Source organism: Hippocampus guttulatus, chromosome 12 (genome assembly GCF_054856545.1).
Source record: "Hippocampus guttulatus isolate MCC_2025c chromosome 12, RoL_Hgut_1.0, whole genome shotgun sequence".
Taxonomy (NCBI): domain Eukaryota; kingdom Metazoa; phylum Chordata; class Actinopteri; order Syngnathiformes; family Syngnathidae; genus Hippocampus; species Hippocampus guttulatus.
Window position 1 is genome coordinate 1,873,450 of NC_141272.1, and position 18,611 is coordinate 1,892,060.

General features: G+C 45.5%; 1 protein-coding gene across 2 annotated transcripts in view; it reads right to left on the reverse strand.

Annotated features, from left to right (window-relative positions):
• Positions 1-18,611, reverse strand: part of LOC147196915 (cell adhesion molecule 2-like) — a 72,056-nt gene that overhangs the window by 20,183 nt on the left and 33,262 nt on the right. The window contains exon 2 of one of the 2 annotated variants that reach the window (XM_086126075.1): positions 3,797-3,823. The exons of the other annotated variant lie outside the window; for it this stretch is intronic. Coding sequence (XP_085982201.1) covers positions 3,797-3,823 — 27 coding nt within the window. The remainder of the gene's footprint in view (positions 1-3,796; positions 3,824-18,611) is intronic. 2 annotated transcript variants of the gene reach the window in all.

Below are 18,611 nucleotides of genomic sequence, written 5' to 3' on the forward strand. Positions count from 1 at the left end.
AACCCCGCCCCTTCCATCACGGGCGTTACCTTCGAGATCTGCGATATAGAAATGTAAATACTCTAGGCATGTTTTGTTAGCATTATTTTTTTTAAGGTATTTTAAAGCCCTTGAAAAGAATAATCATATGTAAAAACATTCAATATATTGAAAGAGTACAAAGAGTGTATGTAACAATCTATGTGTTTACAAACCAACAAATTTATCATCTCGCCAGGTAAAATGAATTTACAGATTTCTGTCGTCATAAAACGCAGGATGAAAGAGGATGGAGACATCCAACCAATCTTTCTCATCTCTTCAGCGAAAGTGAGGCTGAGTTGAAACACTTCCTGTTTTTTCTTCTGTCAAATTTCTCGTGTCAAACTAAATGGCGCCAAAAGTGGAAGTACATCTCAAAATAAAGCGCAAGATTGAATTACGAATGGGCAAAAATATACAAAGAAATTGTAAAAAAAAAAATCCACAAATATATTTCCGAATTCTGTTGGAGGGAAAGACCTCGGCAACAACAATAATAAAACCAGTAGAACCTGCGGATGAGGAGGCTAAATCGAGTGAATGTAGTAAATACTTGTAGAGAGATTGCAAGGCTGCCTTTTTAATTTGGAGTAACTGTGCTGATGCGCAATACTTTATTTGAATATTTGTCTTTCACGTAGCTCACCTTCCGCGTCGTCCAAAGCATGCAGAGGCATATCATACCGTTTACGGTTTTCTCTTCGAAGGTGACCTTGCTACCGACATAAAAAGCGCATGTCGTGGTTTTTTTCGTTGTTGCTTTTATTGGGTAAATGTGAGCCTGCAAAATGATTACATGGCTTCCACTGTGTGCCGCATACACTCGTCCATACATTATATTCTTCTCGTATATGCGCATCCCCCTATTTAATCCGTGAAAATGTCATCAAGCAATTATGCAAACGGCGTGTTGAATGCGTGTACATCATGTGATCATGTGTGAATATGACACAGGCGTGAACCGGAAAGTGGTGATAATGGGGAAAGCAGATCTTGTTTTTTTTTTGGGTTGTTGTTGAAGTCCTCCTTTAAGACTTCACGTCTCCACACGCCGTGTCACCTTCACGGACCTTCCGTGCCAGCCCAAAGAGGAATAACACGTATTACAGCTAAATTGTTGCAATAACGAGAGAAAGGTCATATTTGTCCCCGCCAGTCATCGCTCACGCTGACAGAAATGTTGTTCCCGCCAACAGTCGGGCAATAAAGTCTCACCGCCGAGCTATTGCTCTCCTTGATTGGAAAGATTTAAGAAGTCTTTCAGCGCGCAAGCTAATTAGCACTAAATCTCGCTCGGATCCATTAGCGGGAGCTAATCGCTAAATTACCTGTCCAGAGTGAGGCATGTCTTCAAACTTAAGATGTAAAGCGGGTTTCGAGCTGCCCGTCACCCTTCAGAATCTACGAGGGGTCACCAAACGGGCCTTTCTGATATGCCGATGATTTGGTTACGGAAAATCCAGAGACCGATTCTGGAAAAAAGGGGATTTATGGGAGTGTGGAAATTGTAGAAACGCGAAGAAAGCGACAATTTCTCACGTTCGCACTCCGAGAGAGTGTGTGTCGTTTTTTTTTTATTAGCACACCCAGCAGAAAAACTTCCCGCGCAACCCGAGACCCGCCGAAAGTCAGTTTCCATAGAAACAAGCAGACTAACATGGCGGTCCTTAAAGGGACTGCAATTATTTCTACCCCGTTACCAAATCGTGAACTCTCTGACAAGCATATGAAACATTGCATTCACACGTTTGCAGTTGGTGGTGAATTATGTATATAGAAGTCACTACACAAGCATCCTTTTAACGGCCGTCTTGTGTTACCTTGCGGACTTCTTGGGTGAGTTCGGCACTGTTTTAACCCACACAATTTACGAGCATTTACTTTTGGGGTCATCTCATTTGGTGGACATGCGCAATTTCGAGCAGATTTCCTATTTTGGACAATTTGGGGTGATTGATGGGAGGCTTGCTTTCAGCAGAGCCATTTTGGAGGGATTTTCAGTCGCCATTATTATTATTCAGCCTGTGGAACTTTTCGGACATTTGCGGTCGTCTCATTTTAATTTGCACAATCTTTCGTCGATTTAGTGGCATGTTATTTTGACCTGCGGAACTTTTGAGGCATTTATACGGGTTTCATTTTACCCTGCGTGGTTTTTGGTGGATTTATGGTTGTCATGCTCTGACTTCTGGATTTATGGTGGTCTACTTTCAGCCCTGCATAACTATTTGCGGACTCAGAGTCTGCTGTCATTTTTTATTTCAACCTGTTGGATTTATAGCAGTCTTGTTTGAACATGTGCGACATCTAGTGCACGTACAGTATTTTATTTTTATTTTTTTTACCATGGTCTCATTTTAACCTGTGGCACTTTCTATTTTGACAGAAACTTTGAGCATCCATTTGTTACCTGTGAAGGCTTTCATCAGTTGAACCGCGCTGACGTGCTTTGCGGGGAGTGCGATGTTTAATGAGTTCATTAAAATGTTAAAGAGCCCATTAAAATGAAAGACAAAAAAAAAAATGCAATGAGCTGCACTCTCCGTCAAACAGGACATTGTTATTTTTGAGGCTGCGAAGTGAGTAACTGCGCTCGGCTCGGGTGGTGCCGAGCAAAGTCCTCCCCTGTGATTTGGCGCAGTGAGGAGAGCAAAGGATGGAGTGGCAAAAAAAAATAAAAATCCCCCTGGGGAGGAGGGGTAGTTCTTGTCATTGTCTCTTTTTGAGTGTCTGTGCAGCAGGAAAGAAAAGGGGGGGGGGGGAAATCAAAAATGGGTCAGGTAAACAGTCTGGTCTCCTCCTATTATGCAAACAGCGTGAAGAAGGATGAATTTCTACTTTAAAAAAAAAAAAGCAATGAATTGGAATTTTTGGAAAACATGCACTCATGAGACTAAAAATAGGAATTCATTGATGCTTGTTCGTTAGTCTCATATGAGGTGGAGACTTTGAATAAAGATGACCCTCCCTGAAAAAAAACCCCCATCCACAATTTAAAAAACAAACAAAAAAAAACTGTTTTGGTCATTGAATCATCATGTGAGCACAAAAAAAAAAAAAAAATAAAAACCCCACAAATTTGCAAAGCACTTACGGCAGGTTCCCAATAATGAGGCGTCACTCAATATGGTTTGTTACCTTCTTACTAGCAAAAATAAGTACGTTTTTTTTCACGTTTTAGTATTACCAATAAATGTTTACATCATTCTTTTAGAATTATTCATTGTCTTAAAGTCTTTTTCCTTACAGGTGTTGCTTGTGGACGAGAGCAACTAAAAATTTCAGATCTGGAAAGTCCTCAGCATGGCCTTTCATATGAGGGGTGACTCATTATGGTGATTTTTAACTGCAGTTTCTTTCTCCATCTACAGGTGGACAAAACCGCTGGAGAACCCCCCCCCCATGTTTTTGGGTGACTGTGTGAGGGCACAATGACAAAATAATGACATAGCTGCCAAGGCCATCTGGTCTGTTGTGATTTTTGATTTTGCTCCGAGTGAAAAATGACCACTGGCAAACTCAAATGGCCGCTTCCAGCCGATGTCCTTGAACCGGCTCCGACCAACCCCGTTCGAGTATCCGCGAGCCCCGCTTGCACAAGACTTTTAACAGTGAAGAGAAACAAAGCGCCTCGCCACCGAAGTGCCATATGTTAATGCGCCCGTGGCTCCGGAGGTGAGGCGGGGATGCGTTATAAAAGGCGAGCCACATGCGCTTTATTGCGAGCGGTACGCAACATAAATCACGGAGCAAGAAAATGGAGGCAATAACTCACCTCTAGGTTTGCTTTTTGTCCCTTCCACTGATAGCGTGAGGGGGGGGGGGGGGATGAGAAAACAGCAGGTTAGATAGGAAGCGTGGAGCGGAAAGACAGCGATAATTATCAGTCGGAAGGAAATATACATTTGTATTTAATACAGCTCACGGCCAAACGTGTGCGTCGGATACCCGTTTGTCACAAATGGGTGAATTTGGATGGAGTGCAACGAATGGTGCAAATCCAGGCCCCAATGCGGGAAAAAAAAGGAAGCCTTTGGATATGATGTAAGATGATATGAAAATACAACAATGCACAATTCAAGAAATGCCGTCTGCCCTGACTTCCCCCCCCCAGTTCGAACTTTGTCGTCTTTTTGTCCGAAGCGATAAGCAGCACCTCATGCGCTCTCGCGAATAGGGACGCTCGAACGCCGCCACCTGAAAGTAGCGGCAGGCCTATTCACGAGAATCGAACGCTCCCGCCTGCACATTCATCACGCCTTTCAATGTCAAACGCTAACGCGGTAAAACTATGCCAACTCTGACAGTTCTTTTGAAATCACGACAACGCCTCTGAAAGGATTATCATTTGGAAAACAAGGCACACAATCAAGAGCTAAGAAAAATTGCAAATCACAAAGGAAATCATTCCCGCGAGGCTCAATTTGGCAGACGGCGACAAGTCGATAACCGTCAACCTCCATTCTGATTACTTTCATCATCCTTGCTTGTTTGTCTTCAGCGGTTTCAGACGGAGACGTGTAAGCTTGAGAAACAACTTGAATCTGTTCCAGATCCATGTTCATAATTCAACACATCCATCCCAAAACATTCGTCTCTCAAATCGTCTTTCCCCACTAAAATGAATGGAAATGTCATTAATTCGCTCCGCACCTCACCCCCAAAAGCCATATCTTGAGTTTTTAAAAAAATAAATACCACTCAATAATATTGTACTTTCAGAAAAACAAACAGTTCTAACGTAATTTAAAAAAAAGAAGTTTGGGCCGCATTTTATTTCTATACCGTGAACATAGTGCTGCCCCCTGTTGATACACACGGAGGCGGACACAGCTCCTCAGTAAGCTGCGCTAATATTTGTCATGTTCCGCAGACGATAGAAGTCCATGGCCCTTAACATTGTTACATCAGCTGTCTACATGTGTGGCTCCACCGTTTGTGTTCAAATATGCTTCAAAGGTTACAACACCGGCGCAATTGCTATGAGTTGGCACATCTTTGGCGTTTTGCACATGCGCTACTGTCAAAGCTAACGTAATTTAGGTTGAGTCGTTCTCCTCCTCAATGAGAATGATTGAAGGTAATCATTTACATCGGACATGAAGTTTGACTTTAGCAACAGCAGGACCGCCGGCTCGCCGTACAGTGACTGGAGGTCACTTCCTGTTTGTGACGTGGCCGAGGGCGCCGGTGACATTCTCGCGGTACAGTCGTCGTCGTCGAGGACGACCTTTTCGGGCTCCTTCTAAGCCAGGCGCCGGCCAAAATAGCAACCACATTTTATTCGACGCGATCAATGTTGAAACGGCGACTTCCTCTCTGCTGATATGAGAGAAGTGCGGCCATCGATCATAACAACGGCTGACACGTTTGCAGAGGAGGCGCTTTGAGAGGCGGCCCTGTGTGTAACACTTTGCGTCCGCGTGTCCCATTTTCTCACAACATTTTCACACATCCAGCACTTTTCCCGTTATTGCTCAAACATAAGACCCCCCCCCCCAAAAAAAAACAGTCATTTGTTTTCATTAAAACAACCACGAGGGAAACCTTTTGCGAAAAGGCACAAAATGTAGCATCTAAAAAAAAAAAAAGGGAACCAAAACCTGTACGGATATGACCCAATTATTGTTGCGTTTGACTGCGAGTTACTTCTTTTAACACTCGTATGATAGGTAAGCGGTTGATGGCGATCTTAAAATGAGATGCGCGAGGTGTCGAGCGACTCGACAGTGGAGTCGCCTCTGACGAACCTCCTCGTTGGGCTCACCGTGGGCAGGATGAAACGAGATGGCCCGCGAGACGAACGAGTAGCGTACGCGTGTCGAAACAAAGCGTGTCAGCCGGAGCCGGATAAAGGAAGCGATGAGACAAAAGAACTAATCGAATCGGACGGGCGGGCAGGGGAGCAATCTTTCTGGTCATTCTTCCTACTGAGAAGCGTCCTCAAATGCAGCGCAGGCCGCCGTCCGGCCCTCACCTCCATCGGCGCGGCGTGACAAAGTCTCCCGGGACGACCGCTGCGGAACTAACCCGCGGATCGGGAGCGTTTCATCACATTCCGCTCACGCGCTCGCACCCTCGGGCTGAAATCACGAGGGCTCGGCGCAGTCGGCCGGTAAAACGGCAGGTAGCTGAGATTTGGCTTGTGAAAACACATGCATCAATGGAAGGGGAGGGGAGGGGGGGGGGGTTATCAACCCCTCCCCCACTGAGCAGTCTTGATAAATAGAAACACTTTTTTTTGTTGTTTTGTTTTGCTCGATAAAGTTATCGTGACGTGTAAAGGCTATCGGTGTAAAAGCAAAAGATATCAAAATGCGAAGATGCCTGCTTTTGAAAGCTATCCAGACCATCTCCAACATGCGCGAAAGCAACAATTTAAGCCAAGAACGAACCGATTTTGTCACCAAAAACGTACAACCTCCAAACATCGTGTTTTTGTCAACACTGCATACAATATCGTCGCCAAAGAAGCTAACAAGCACATTTTGCAAGCGTCAAAGACACTGCGGTCGCCGGGAGGAGAATACTCGGGGAGACCTTTCATTTGCATCTTTTCCATTTGATTCCTTTCACTTTATGGGCACGCTCTTCTTTTTGCAGCACTGCCTTTGTTTCCCTTCAAACATGACACTAATGTAACTCGTACTCTACCGAAAGTGAACAAGATAACATTTCCAAAAGATTATTTTTGGCTGAGTGACAGTCTAAAAGATGCTTACAGACAACGTGTGACACACTGCTATAGAAACACCGTCCATTAATCTCTCTCTCTCACAGACACACACACATACACACACACACACACGCACTCGCACACTTCATTCCTCTGAAATAGAAAATACGTTTCTTTTTACGATTCATCATTATACAGCGCGCACACATCACATAATCCGTATCTGTACACTTTGCATTTTTCTGACTACATCCTTAATCTTCTTAATACAACCTGCTCATAAAATGCCAAATAAATGAGTGTGAACATTGAAAATCCAACCGTATGCGTATAACTTTAATTCCGCGCGATGTTTAAGAACGACTGCCTCCTCGGGGTCTATTTTGATGAGCTAAATTGCCGTTTTATTGCGTAAGAAGCCGACAGTTTTCACGTGTTAAGTCATTCTAGGCAAGCCTACGGTGGCCTGTTAGTTGTTAGCTCACGAGCACAACGATACCAACCACATTTGAAATCTATTACCCTGGTTTTTTGGGTGGTGGGGGGGGGGGGGGGGGGGGGGGGGTTTGGCCGTTGTTTTCCTCGACACCGTCCCAACTGCAACAGCCTTGAACTTGACCACAACAATAGCCATAATAAGACATTTTCAATAACTCAAGCGTGAAGGATTCAGAACCTGCGCTTGCAAAACAAATAACAGCAGGCCAGCCACTGCGCCGACCTCAATTTTATGCAATACAGGAAGCGTGTTTTTCATCGGCAGCCTGTCCTTTTTACACAGGCCTCTCTTTATAAGCGCAACGCTCACCTTAACTCCAAAGCTTTAAATCAAGCCAGAAATCTGGGTGTAATTTCTGTCCCAGACCTGAATTTTAGCACCCACTTAAAAGCTGTCAGTCCATTTGCCGAGTACCACCTGAACAATAATAGCCCAATTTAAAGGTTTTGTGGCTCAACAGAAACAGAAAAAAAACATGTTCATCCTTTTATTTTCAGTAGGCCAGATTTCTTTTTAGGTCTTAGTTAAAAAAAATAAATAAATAAAATCTTCGCATTGGTCTTCAAATCTCTTATTTTGCGTGATTCTTTTGACCGGGTGTCGATGGTTTGCATTTTCCATAAACGGCTTGCAACTAAAAAGCACATCAATCTGCTGGGACCACTTCAACCCAGCCTCCGCTTTTGCGGGCAAACATCTCCCGCCGAACACAAAACAGTCGCGAACGGTCTCTCAAATAAATAAATAACTAAACCTCCGCACATACAAGTCCCGCATTTAGCCGAGAGAAACGATCCCCCAAGACCTCTTTGCACAGTGTTGGCTCAGCACATGAAAAGACGCGAGCCGCCTCCGCAAACGCCGCGTCAGCTTTTCTTTACGACCGGCGCTAGTACAGGTGCGAGCTACGTATCGCTAGCTAGTGCTTCGCGTTGCCCTAGAGACGCGCGGGGGAGGAAACATATTCCGACCTCTCCGATGCCGCACGGATAAGCAAACGCGAACAAATTCCGGCGCAAGTCGTGTCAAAGTCTCCGATGAGTTTTAGCCAAGTTGTTGTCGACGGACGCGACAGGACGGCCGACATTTTTGCCCCCTTCGTAAATCGGGCTCTTTGTGAGCAAAAGCAAAAAAGGAGCGCAAACCGAAGCCTTTGGTGGAGGTCTGCCGCTGATCGATTCAATGCCATAAAAGCGACGAGACGGACGACCGGGTAAAAAAAAAAAAAAAAAAAAGCTCCAGGAAGAAGAAGCGAGTTCACACGAGGTGAACACTTTGCCAATCGATCCACGTGAACGTTTTGGATTATTCATGGACGCCTCCACTGTGTAAATTCAAAGCGGCGGCTGCGTTTTTTTTTGGGGGGAGACGTGCTCGTTTTAAAAAATGAATGGACGATGGTTGTTCACACCGCTGTTGTTCCTTCCACAAGCTGCTAACCCCGATGAAACATCAAACATGTGCTGGAGAGGCAAAAACCAGGTGGTGACAGCGGTGATAGGAAATGATCATCCAAGTCATCAGAAATCATTTTCGCCGACGGCGTGGTGCGTTTTGGAGTTAGCTCATCTGCGTTGAGACTCAGCTCGGGCTTGCGTCACTTTTCGACAGCTTCCTCCCACTTTTAATGAAACCGTTTTCTCCGGAAAGAAAAATCAATCTTAACACCCGCCCACTACATGGACAAGCATTCAGGGTGAATTCATCTTCATGCACCACAGAACAACCCCATAGGATGAGCTTTTTAAAAAAAAAAAAAAAATCACTTTTCACACACCCGAAACATCACAGGACAAGCACTCACTCTTACACACAAGGGAATCATCTTTTTTTAAAATCGGTCTCAACACATCCCACACCACACAACAATCATTCAAGTTGACTCAATCGTTACACACCCCACGCCACAGGATAATCACTTACGATGATCTTAATTAAGAAAAAAAAATCCCTCTTAACCCACACCACATGACAATCACTCGGGTTTACTCAATCTTAATACAACCCACGCCACAGGATAATCATTTTGGATGATCTTTGAAACAAAAAAAAAAAGCCACTATTAACCACCCCTCGCAACGGATCATCATTTTGGATGATGTTTAAAATAAATAAAGTCACACTTAATTTTGGTTTGTAAATAAAACACTTTGGTTGTTTTATTTTTGTAATCACTCTTAACACACCCCGCACCGCCGATAATCACTTAGGACGATGTTTTAAAAAATAAAGGATAAAAACAAAGACTCCACACCACAGGGCAATCACTCAGCTTGACTTTAACTGAACACAACCCACACTTCAGGATAATCCCTTCGACATCAAGATATGGCTAACGTGCTCAGACGCGTTGTGGCTGGGAAGAAAAACTGCAGAAGGTGTTCCTGAAAAGAACCGAGGGAAGCAAACGGTACTGGAGATGAATGCAGTTGGCAAGGGGCACAACGTGACATTTTCAATTCTCCCAGTGACCGTATCCACGTTGCGAGTGGGGAGGCTATATTTGCGCCCATCGTCACTTCAGTGCAACGCGTGTGGAATAGAAGGTTACTATTTGTCGCAGAGCATCCGACGCACGACTCCAAAGTAGTTGCAAGGCCCTGGAAGGCGCCGCCGGCGCTTCCAGGAGACGTTTGCTCATCTGTGACATGTGCGGCGCGACGTTACGGAAACAGATGGAGGTCTCTCTGGCGTCGCCCTCATTAATGAGCCCGCGGAGCCCTCCTTTGCCATCGCGCCACCTGTCCTGCAGGTCTAATGTTATTCCGGCACCTGGGCCGGCCATCGCAAGCGATCATCAAAGCGGCGCTCCGAGTGCCGCGTCCAGCCGGCCGGTGACATCGGGCAGATGACGCGCCGTCACCCGCAGACGCGGCTTTATTACCGAGAGGACAACTTGGAAATTGGCGTGTCTCCGTGCGGCACGGTACCAAATGGGCCGCGGCCCGGTATCGGTCCGCAGACTGGTGGTTGGGGACCCCTGCGCTAGACTCTCTTCTGTCATCACAGTAAGACGGTGGTTTTCTTCTTACCACATTTTTAATTTTTTTTTGGTCAAGTCTGTTTTACCCAAATCACCTATTTGGCACCCCAAAAAAATGTTGTCATCTTTTCGCACTTCTGTTAACTCTTTGTCATAGATTTAATGTCAAAACACTCTGATCGATCACGCTAAGATCGTCCATTTGCTGGACATAGTTATTTTTTTCTGCTAAAGATCACACACGTTAGCCAAGACTCCGCCCATTCCCATTGAAAAAAAAACGTAGTTGACGGCAATTGACGTCATTGGCACTCGTCGTTAGAGTTCCCATTGACGGAATTCGCTCAAAGAGTTCCGATAAAAATATGAGCGAAAGCAACTATGTCGAACTCCGAGGAGGAGCTTCATTTGATCACCCCATAGCCTCGACTTAAACAAAAGATAGCTTTGCTGCCATCTTGTGGCATCTATAGCCATTTACCAACATTTTTGAGTCAGTTTCCAGAACCAGTGGCACAACTTCATCTTCAATTTATAAGCCAAAGAAGAAGAAGGGCACACATGGCAGCTCGCTTTCGCTTTCCATAACAATAATTTACTGCGCCAGAAGGCGCACTAACTCACTGAGAAGGCGACGCGTGGTAAAGTCACGTTAAACTTACAAGAACAACTTTTAGGTAGTTATGAAGCGGGCGTTGAGTTAATCGGCGTCCATCAGCGTTAAAGTCCGTGGCGGAAGCCGTCCATCCGGTCTCAGGAAACAGGTTGATTCAAAAGACACGTTGGCTCATAGACAGCCAAGACAAAACAAAACAAAACAAACAAACAAACAAAAAACAAAGTCTGCACGGCCACCGCGCTAATATCGGTTCAGCCCGGCAGACACGAGCGGTCGATACCAAGGTCTCCGTGACTGACAAAGGCAAACAGCTCAAAGGGGCCCTCCAATGCCACCCGATAAGACGCATCGCCTCAGTCACTCCTCACTGGAGGAGTTAATGGAGTCGGGCTGACACGGTGAACCCAGATAATGCCCCACAATACCATTTTCTCACGCCGCCTTCCGTAATTGTAGCCCTCTAAGCCGACAATTTCCCGGGTCCCTGGGTCGCGAGAGGCGCGGGCAGATCAGACTCGGGATGCTGTTTTGGACGCTACTTTTCTGCAACTGGTGTATTCGCGGGGATTACGGTATTAAAAGTTGAGCATTGAGGTTTCGCTTTTTTTCCAATATTAACTGGGGTTGGATCGATTAATCGGCTGGTACTCGTTTTGCTGCTCTATATTATTTTACATGACACATTACAACGTAAGATAATGACATTCAAACATCCTCGCCCCTCCACGGGGTGGTGGTCGTAGGGGGGGGGGCGGATTTTTTTTTCGATTTTTCTCTCCATTGTAAAGGTACAACAAAATACTAAAGGACAAAGTCACGTCCAATATTCTGCCTGCAATTCATCTTTATATAGTCAAGGGACTAAAAAAGAAGTTATTTTAGTCATGATAAATATTTTTGAAACTAAACTGCCCGATGAATCAGTTATCGGAATTTTATACTGCCAAATTCCGTCATCAGCCTTAAAAAAAAAAAAAAAAAAAAAAAAAGCTGCAACAAAATAATGATTGTTAACTTACATAAGAGTTAATGTCAAAATTTTGTTTTTTTGTGTTTGTGTATGTGTCAAAAGATTTTTGTACATACAAATTTCAAGTTTCCACTGTCGCTGCTTCGTGCAGCGTTGATCCCGCCCTTGTGCAGTTGAAAGCGACTCCCCGTTGACGAATGCGCCGCGTTGGTCGTGATGGATGTGCCCCGAGAGCGTGAGGCGGGATGGAGACAGAGCATCGCGGTGCTATCGTGTGCAGGCGGGGAAGTGAGGGGTGGCGTGCGGGGGCAGGTGGGGTGTCAGCAAAGCCGTGTCCCTGTCGGAGCTCTCCGTCACTTTCCTGGTGAGACGGACGGAGCCAATGTTCTTCCCCCGCCGGGGAGACGGCTGTTGGGGGAGATTAACCTTGCGAACGGCCAAATATGTCACCGCTTCTACTTCATTTCAGTCCGGGCTCGCTTTGGAGTCCGGCGCTTTTGCATTAATCGTAATCAGTCGTCATCAGAAAAAAAAGTGGCAACAGTAAGCAGGACTGTAACTTTGTCAATTGCATTTTTACATTTGGTCCTTGGACACTTCAGTGAGGATTTGGCCGTCTTGATCCGCTTCTTGAAAGGCCGTACAGTACACCAACAGAAGCGCTTTTGAATCAATTAAAAAAAAAAAAAGTGTGCCAAATTTAATAGAGACTGAAAATGGTCAAATATTAACTCATTTACTCCCAAAGACGTTGTTAAACGTCTTTTCAGACCTGGTCTAGAATTGGCTGGTACTGAATGAGTTAAATGTATGAATATGTCAAAAGACATCCGCACATATCTACACATCTGCTTTTCTAGTTGAAGTCGGCTGAACCAGTTTTGATTTGCTGAACCAATCAGAAGAGGGCAAGCACACTGATGAGCCGGCTGGCTGGCCCTGTGAGGCCATTCAAATGGTCAGGATCGTTATCAGGCTCCTGCAGAGTCTGCTCATGCGCTGATCGTTTCAATCAGGTGTGTTGGAGGAGGGAAACATCTAAAATAATAACAATAATAATAATAATAATTAAATGATGTGAAAAACAATTGTAAATAGCACTGCGATTTCTCAATTTTGTATTTATATTGCACTTAATTGAACGGTGTTTGTTTGTTTTTTCTTCTTTCTTCTTTCTACCCACATTCTTGCTGCTGTAGACTGTAAATTTCCCCAGTGTGGGACAAATAAAGGATATCTTAATCTTAAAACGCGCAGGTCGGTGGCCCCCCGAGGACCCGATTTTGACACACCGTCAACTCATTCAACAACACTAAATCCCATTTACGTCGCGGCAACCTGATCGGTCTTGACAAATCCTCAAAAACTTTTTGCGGCGCTGTCCAAAAATATCAAATGAAAAGCTCGCGCCTCTCCAAGGTGGAAACTCTCAACAGCTCCTCAAGGAAACATGAAACATTAATCTCGACTCCGCCTCGCCAAGAAGTTCAAATGACCTCACATTACGGAATTTTCCCCAAGTCGAGCACAAATCATGCGAAAGTTGACGACGCCTCTCCAAAAGCCTTAATTAAGCCCCAAAAGCTCATAACACACTAGATTACACCCTCCGAGACGTTAAGACTTCAATTTACTGCGCCGTCCCGCTCCCTGTTACTGGCGCATCTGTCGCCAGATGAGCATGCCATCATCCAGGAATGGGTCGGCTTTTACGGGGGGGGGGGGCTCGGATATTGGATGGCAGATTGCAGCCCAAACAACATTTTACACCTCCACGGCAATAAACGTGCCAAATGGGGAGAGCAACTATCAAAAGTTGACTTTGTGGGGAGACTTGTTGGGCCACAGGTTGAGAAGGGGGGATTGGGGGGGGGGGGGGTCTCAGTGAAGATACTCCGTCCAAAGCCACACTGAAGACTTACAAAGCTGCATATGATACACAACTTGGAGAGATTTTTGCCGCATGTATGTCCCCCCCCCCCCCCCCGCCACCGCCTGCGTAGTTGTGCTTGGGGGTGGGGGGGTGAGATTTAGAGGGTTCGATGGACACTGTTATCATATTTATAAATCAAACGCACGTACCAGCGGATTGCAAAATCTGTTTTCCTGCCCCTCGATCAAATCCATCAAAATCACATGACGCCGCGCCGCAACTTAGACCTGCTCTGATCTGGTCTAAGGTCCGGTCTACTTTCAGTCACCGAATTGTCAGTTGCGCCATGGGCGGGGAAAAAAGAAAAAGCATTCGGACTGCCAGAACACCCAACATGGCACGGAGCACTCTGACAAATTCAAACTTAGACCCCCCCGTAAAAATCAAGCTGTGCCACTTTTTCCACTGAGCGCACTTCAGTTTGACAGACAAGTAATTGTGAAGATGGTGTCGGAGTTATTGAGCTCGCAGCTTTCATTTGCACGTATTTACATCAGCATCTGATGCACAACTTGGAGTGTCCCTGTTGTTGAATGGATCCATTTTCCCCAACGCCGACAACGCAAAAAAAAAAAAAAAAAAAACGGAGCCGGTGAAAAATTTGTAAGAGGAAAGCTAAGAGCAGCTCCGTTTTTAAGAACAAAAAAACCCCCCATGGATGCGTTTTAGGCCACAACGCACCGAAAAACACGGCCCGTGTGGTCTCGTACTTCGACAATTATTACAAGTAGTGCAGCCTTTGGGAATTTCGCTCCCAAGTTCGATACCGCTTGGGCGCATTTACACCACTCATTGGCGGGAAGTGGCTAATGTCCAATTAGTTGCGACCCAAATAACGGCGCAAATAAATCATGTTCCGAGCGGCGCGCGTCACAACCTGTCAGTGGCGCAAACGAAATTACACTTCCCACGGCGAGCCCCGACCATGTACTTCATTATTCCTTTTCTGGGGGGGAATGAAAATGCACTCGACGCACTTTTTATCCCCCCCCCCCCACACTTTCTCCATGCCACACATTTCCTGTGCCATTAATTCTGACACCGGCGGCTCGGCCTGACACAACTAGGAGGGGGGGGGGGTGGGGAGGCGGTGGGAAGAAAGGGGGCTAATGAAGGTCTCGGCGCTGGGGAGACACCATCGCATTGCTCCCGCATGCCGCCGCATGCGGAGAATACTAACATGAACGGTCCTGTTTACAAGGCAGCAATGGAAAGGCATGTTTTTTTTTGGGGGGGGGGAGGGGTTGGATTATATCCGGTCATTAAAACATGTCACATTACATTACAGCAACTTGTTTTTAATTTGTTGAAGAGTTTTTAAAAAGTTTTTTAAAGCTTCCGCCAATACTACGTTGCCATCTTGAATATGTCCTGTCTCTTATTTTGTTGATCGTTGTTCAATTCAGTGTTCAAGTTTGTGTGTCGCAGACGCAGCGGGGGCAATTAGGAAACTACGCCACAAACACAATTGCAGGATCATTCCGTATTTTACGGGACAGGTGGCAACTGACTGAGTTTGTCCGAATTTCTACCGCGTCTATTTTGGGATCATTTTGTGGGTCGAAATGTAAACTGCGGCCGGCGCGCCACCTCCCTTGGAAGCAATTTCTCTGACGTCACACCTTCTTCATTTTCGAGTGACACTTTGCGCATTCAAACTACTGCGCTCGAGAAGAAGGCTCAAAGAAACGAAAAACTTCATTCAAGGCCTTTCACCGATTTTCTCAACCACTCTGCCTTGGTCAAATGCTGCTTTTGCATCGGTGACATTGGGAGAGTTTGCCACTTGGACATACGTGTGACGTCATGGCGAAAAGGGGCGCCTGCTGCGAAGTAATCACGTTAAGTTCCCCGTTTACGAGTTCCTCACGCTTACTCGGGCAAGCCAATGTTCTCGCGGGGGAAAAAAAACAACAACAACAACACCAAGTTATTGCCTTTGCTACAAGCTGTTGTGCTCATTCAATTTCAACGCCAGACGCGGGCGCTTTCGAATCTGTGAAAAGAAACCGGTGACTCATGACAGGTGGAAGGGATCCAATTTCGGAGAAAACGGGGGCGGCGGCACTTTCGCCAGACTGTATCATCGCCGGCTCGGCGGCGACGTTCTTGTTCTGGCGAATTGAGACTGCAACCGGCTTGATGCGACTTACGACGGCGGTGAGTCACAACTCGGCTTTGGCGCACTGCTCGGTTGACTTCCAATGCTCAGGTCACTCACACACTCACTCACACACTCACACACACACACCGCTTGTCTTCCCGGCGACTTAGTGGCGGCATTTATTGCAAGTCTTCGGTTACAATGAAGGAGTGAAACGGAAGAGGGATTGCATTTTTTTTGTTTTTCTAAAAGTGGCCGGATCATCAAAAGACATCTGTAACGGGAAACTGGAATTGTGAGCGGTTAGAGTCCCCCCCCCCCACAATCGGCTGTGTGCACTCTGCCAGAACGAGGCTGTCGAATGGAGTCAACGGCCTTCATTTTAGTGCAACAAACACGCAAAACTTAGCCAACGGGCTTGTTTCTTTTTTTTTGGGAGACTGTCGTGAAAGGTTCGGATCAGATTGACTCGGGTCGCGGTTAGCATGGCTGCCATCACTATCGGGAGACTCTGCGATCAATTCTTAGATTTTGGCTAATGGCCACCGAAGAAATAGATACAACCCCGACATCTGGAGTTCTGTTGCAAACGCGCAAGATCGAATCCAAATGCAAATTTCCCACCAAGTAAAACAATTTCCAGGTGTCTCCGTGACGTGTCTGTGGTCTGTGATCGAGAATTACAGCACATCTGTTCAAATGCGTTTTGCTGAGCTTTCCCGTCTCCCACAAATGAGGCAGAACATTTTTGTGGTGCAGCTGTCCCCGAACCCTGGGCCGCGGACCGGTACCGGGCCGCACGCAAAGAATCAATCACTTACAATACTTCCGTTTTATTTACGGATTCAAAATCTGCAAAAAGTTTTAATTTACCGGATTACCGGATTCTCCGTTACATCCGTCTACAGCACAGGTGTCAAAGTCAAGGCCCAGGGGCCAGATCTGGCCCGCCACATCATTTTATTTGGCCCGCAAAAGCAATTTCCATGATCCTTGCTAAAGTCTGTACAGAAATATCAAATTGTGATTGTTTAATAAATCAAGCAATCATTTTGTTTCCTGTTTACGCTCACTTGAAAAATCATCGAACAAACAATAAATAGCTGTTTTTACGATGCGTCACAAGGAAGCAGTGACGGGTTCGACGAAGGCTGAAGTGACAGCCGAAACTGTCAGCTAGGTAAGAGTTTTTTTCTCTTCACCAAAAGAGACCAATGTCTTGAAAAAAAGAAAATTGAAACTCAATTCAACACACACAGAGTTGCCACTTCTGCCAATGAGTAACACACAAGGAGCGGCAGCTGCTGGCCTCAAAAAGCCGACGACCACTGCGCCCCCCTCGGGGCTGGGGCGGCATCCGGAAACGGCGAGCGGCCGACCAACATCTGCACCCGGCCTGCAAGACTTGTGCAGATTCTCTTTGACCCGAGACTCTGCTTGCCAAGCGCCTCTGTTAGCTGATTATGCGAGGGGGGCGGGGGGAGTCGTTCATGTATTTCCCCCTCCAGAACTTTAGACAGACGCAGTCCAAAAGTCGCACAGACCTCGTGGCAGAAAACGTCAGCTGAAGCCTGAGAGCGGTTGTCTCGAGAGGATGTCTTCATGACATGCGGGCATCAAGTGCTAAGCTGCTTTCCAGCCTTCAAATGAGTGCAGCGGCTCTCTGGAGACGCAACCGGTTCAACTTACAGTAACCCATTTTAAACTAAAGCATATTTAAATAAAAAAAAAAGAAAAAGATAGCCGAAAACTGAAATCGGAACTTAAGATGGCACACAAGTGGAAGCTGACTGGCATCAGGAGAGTACGACCATCCCCCCCCCCCGATGAATGAAGGTAGTAAGAAAGTGCAGCCACGGCAAATGAAAATGAGCATCAAACAGACAACGTAGACCAAAAAAAAAAAAAGCTTTACAAATTTGCATGGCCCTTCTGTCTTGGAGATTTGCTACAGAATGGCGCTAATTTGGACAAAATCGCTTTCGGGATTGGAAAATAAGAGTTTTGTAGAATTTTTACTACACCATACTTATTGTGCTATTTTTTAAAAATCTTGCACAAAAGGAATAAGACTAAAATAAGCACTTCAAGCACCAAATCTAACTAACCTGCTCTGAATGCTAGAAATTTAAAACAAACTATCATGAGCCCTGGAGTTCCGTTTGAAGCAAGCAGATTTCGGGTGGATACAATTCTATGTTTTGGCTGGACATTTGGCTGCTTTTTTTTTTTTTTTTTGCTTTGTTTGCCAGTGTGAGTAAAAAAAAGAACTAGAATGAAAATTCAAAAATAACACCACGTAGTAGGAGCCCTGAAACAGGCTGCTTCAAAACATAATGAACACATTTCTGATCACTTCTTGGCTTGGGTTCTTGAGACTTTTTCTCGTGCATGTTGCTGTGACGGTTACAGTCACCGCATTTCATGTTGATTGGTGAAATTGGTCTCAGGGGCTGATTTATTTATTTATTTATTTTTTGTCCTTTCCAAATGCTCAAAATGACTAACAAACTTTGAAGCCGTGCTCCCTTCACACCAAATGGCCAAAGCAAAAAAAAAAAGAAAAAAAAAAAAGCTTGGCGCTTTCGCATAGCCCATCTGTCTCAGGAGCCGGCTTCCAATTGGGGTTTGTCAAAATACACGCCCTGAAATTCACCCAAAATGGCTGCTTCAAACCAAAATGGCAGACTTGCTTTTCAATTTCACACCTAGGTTCTCGTGATTTGTTTTTTATTTTTCCTGCGTCGTGTTATGAAAGCTCTCCAGCCAATTTTGGAACCCCAAAAATACATCACCGGGATATACA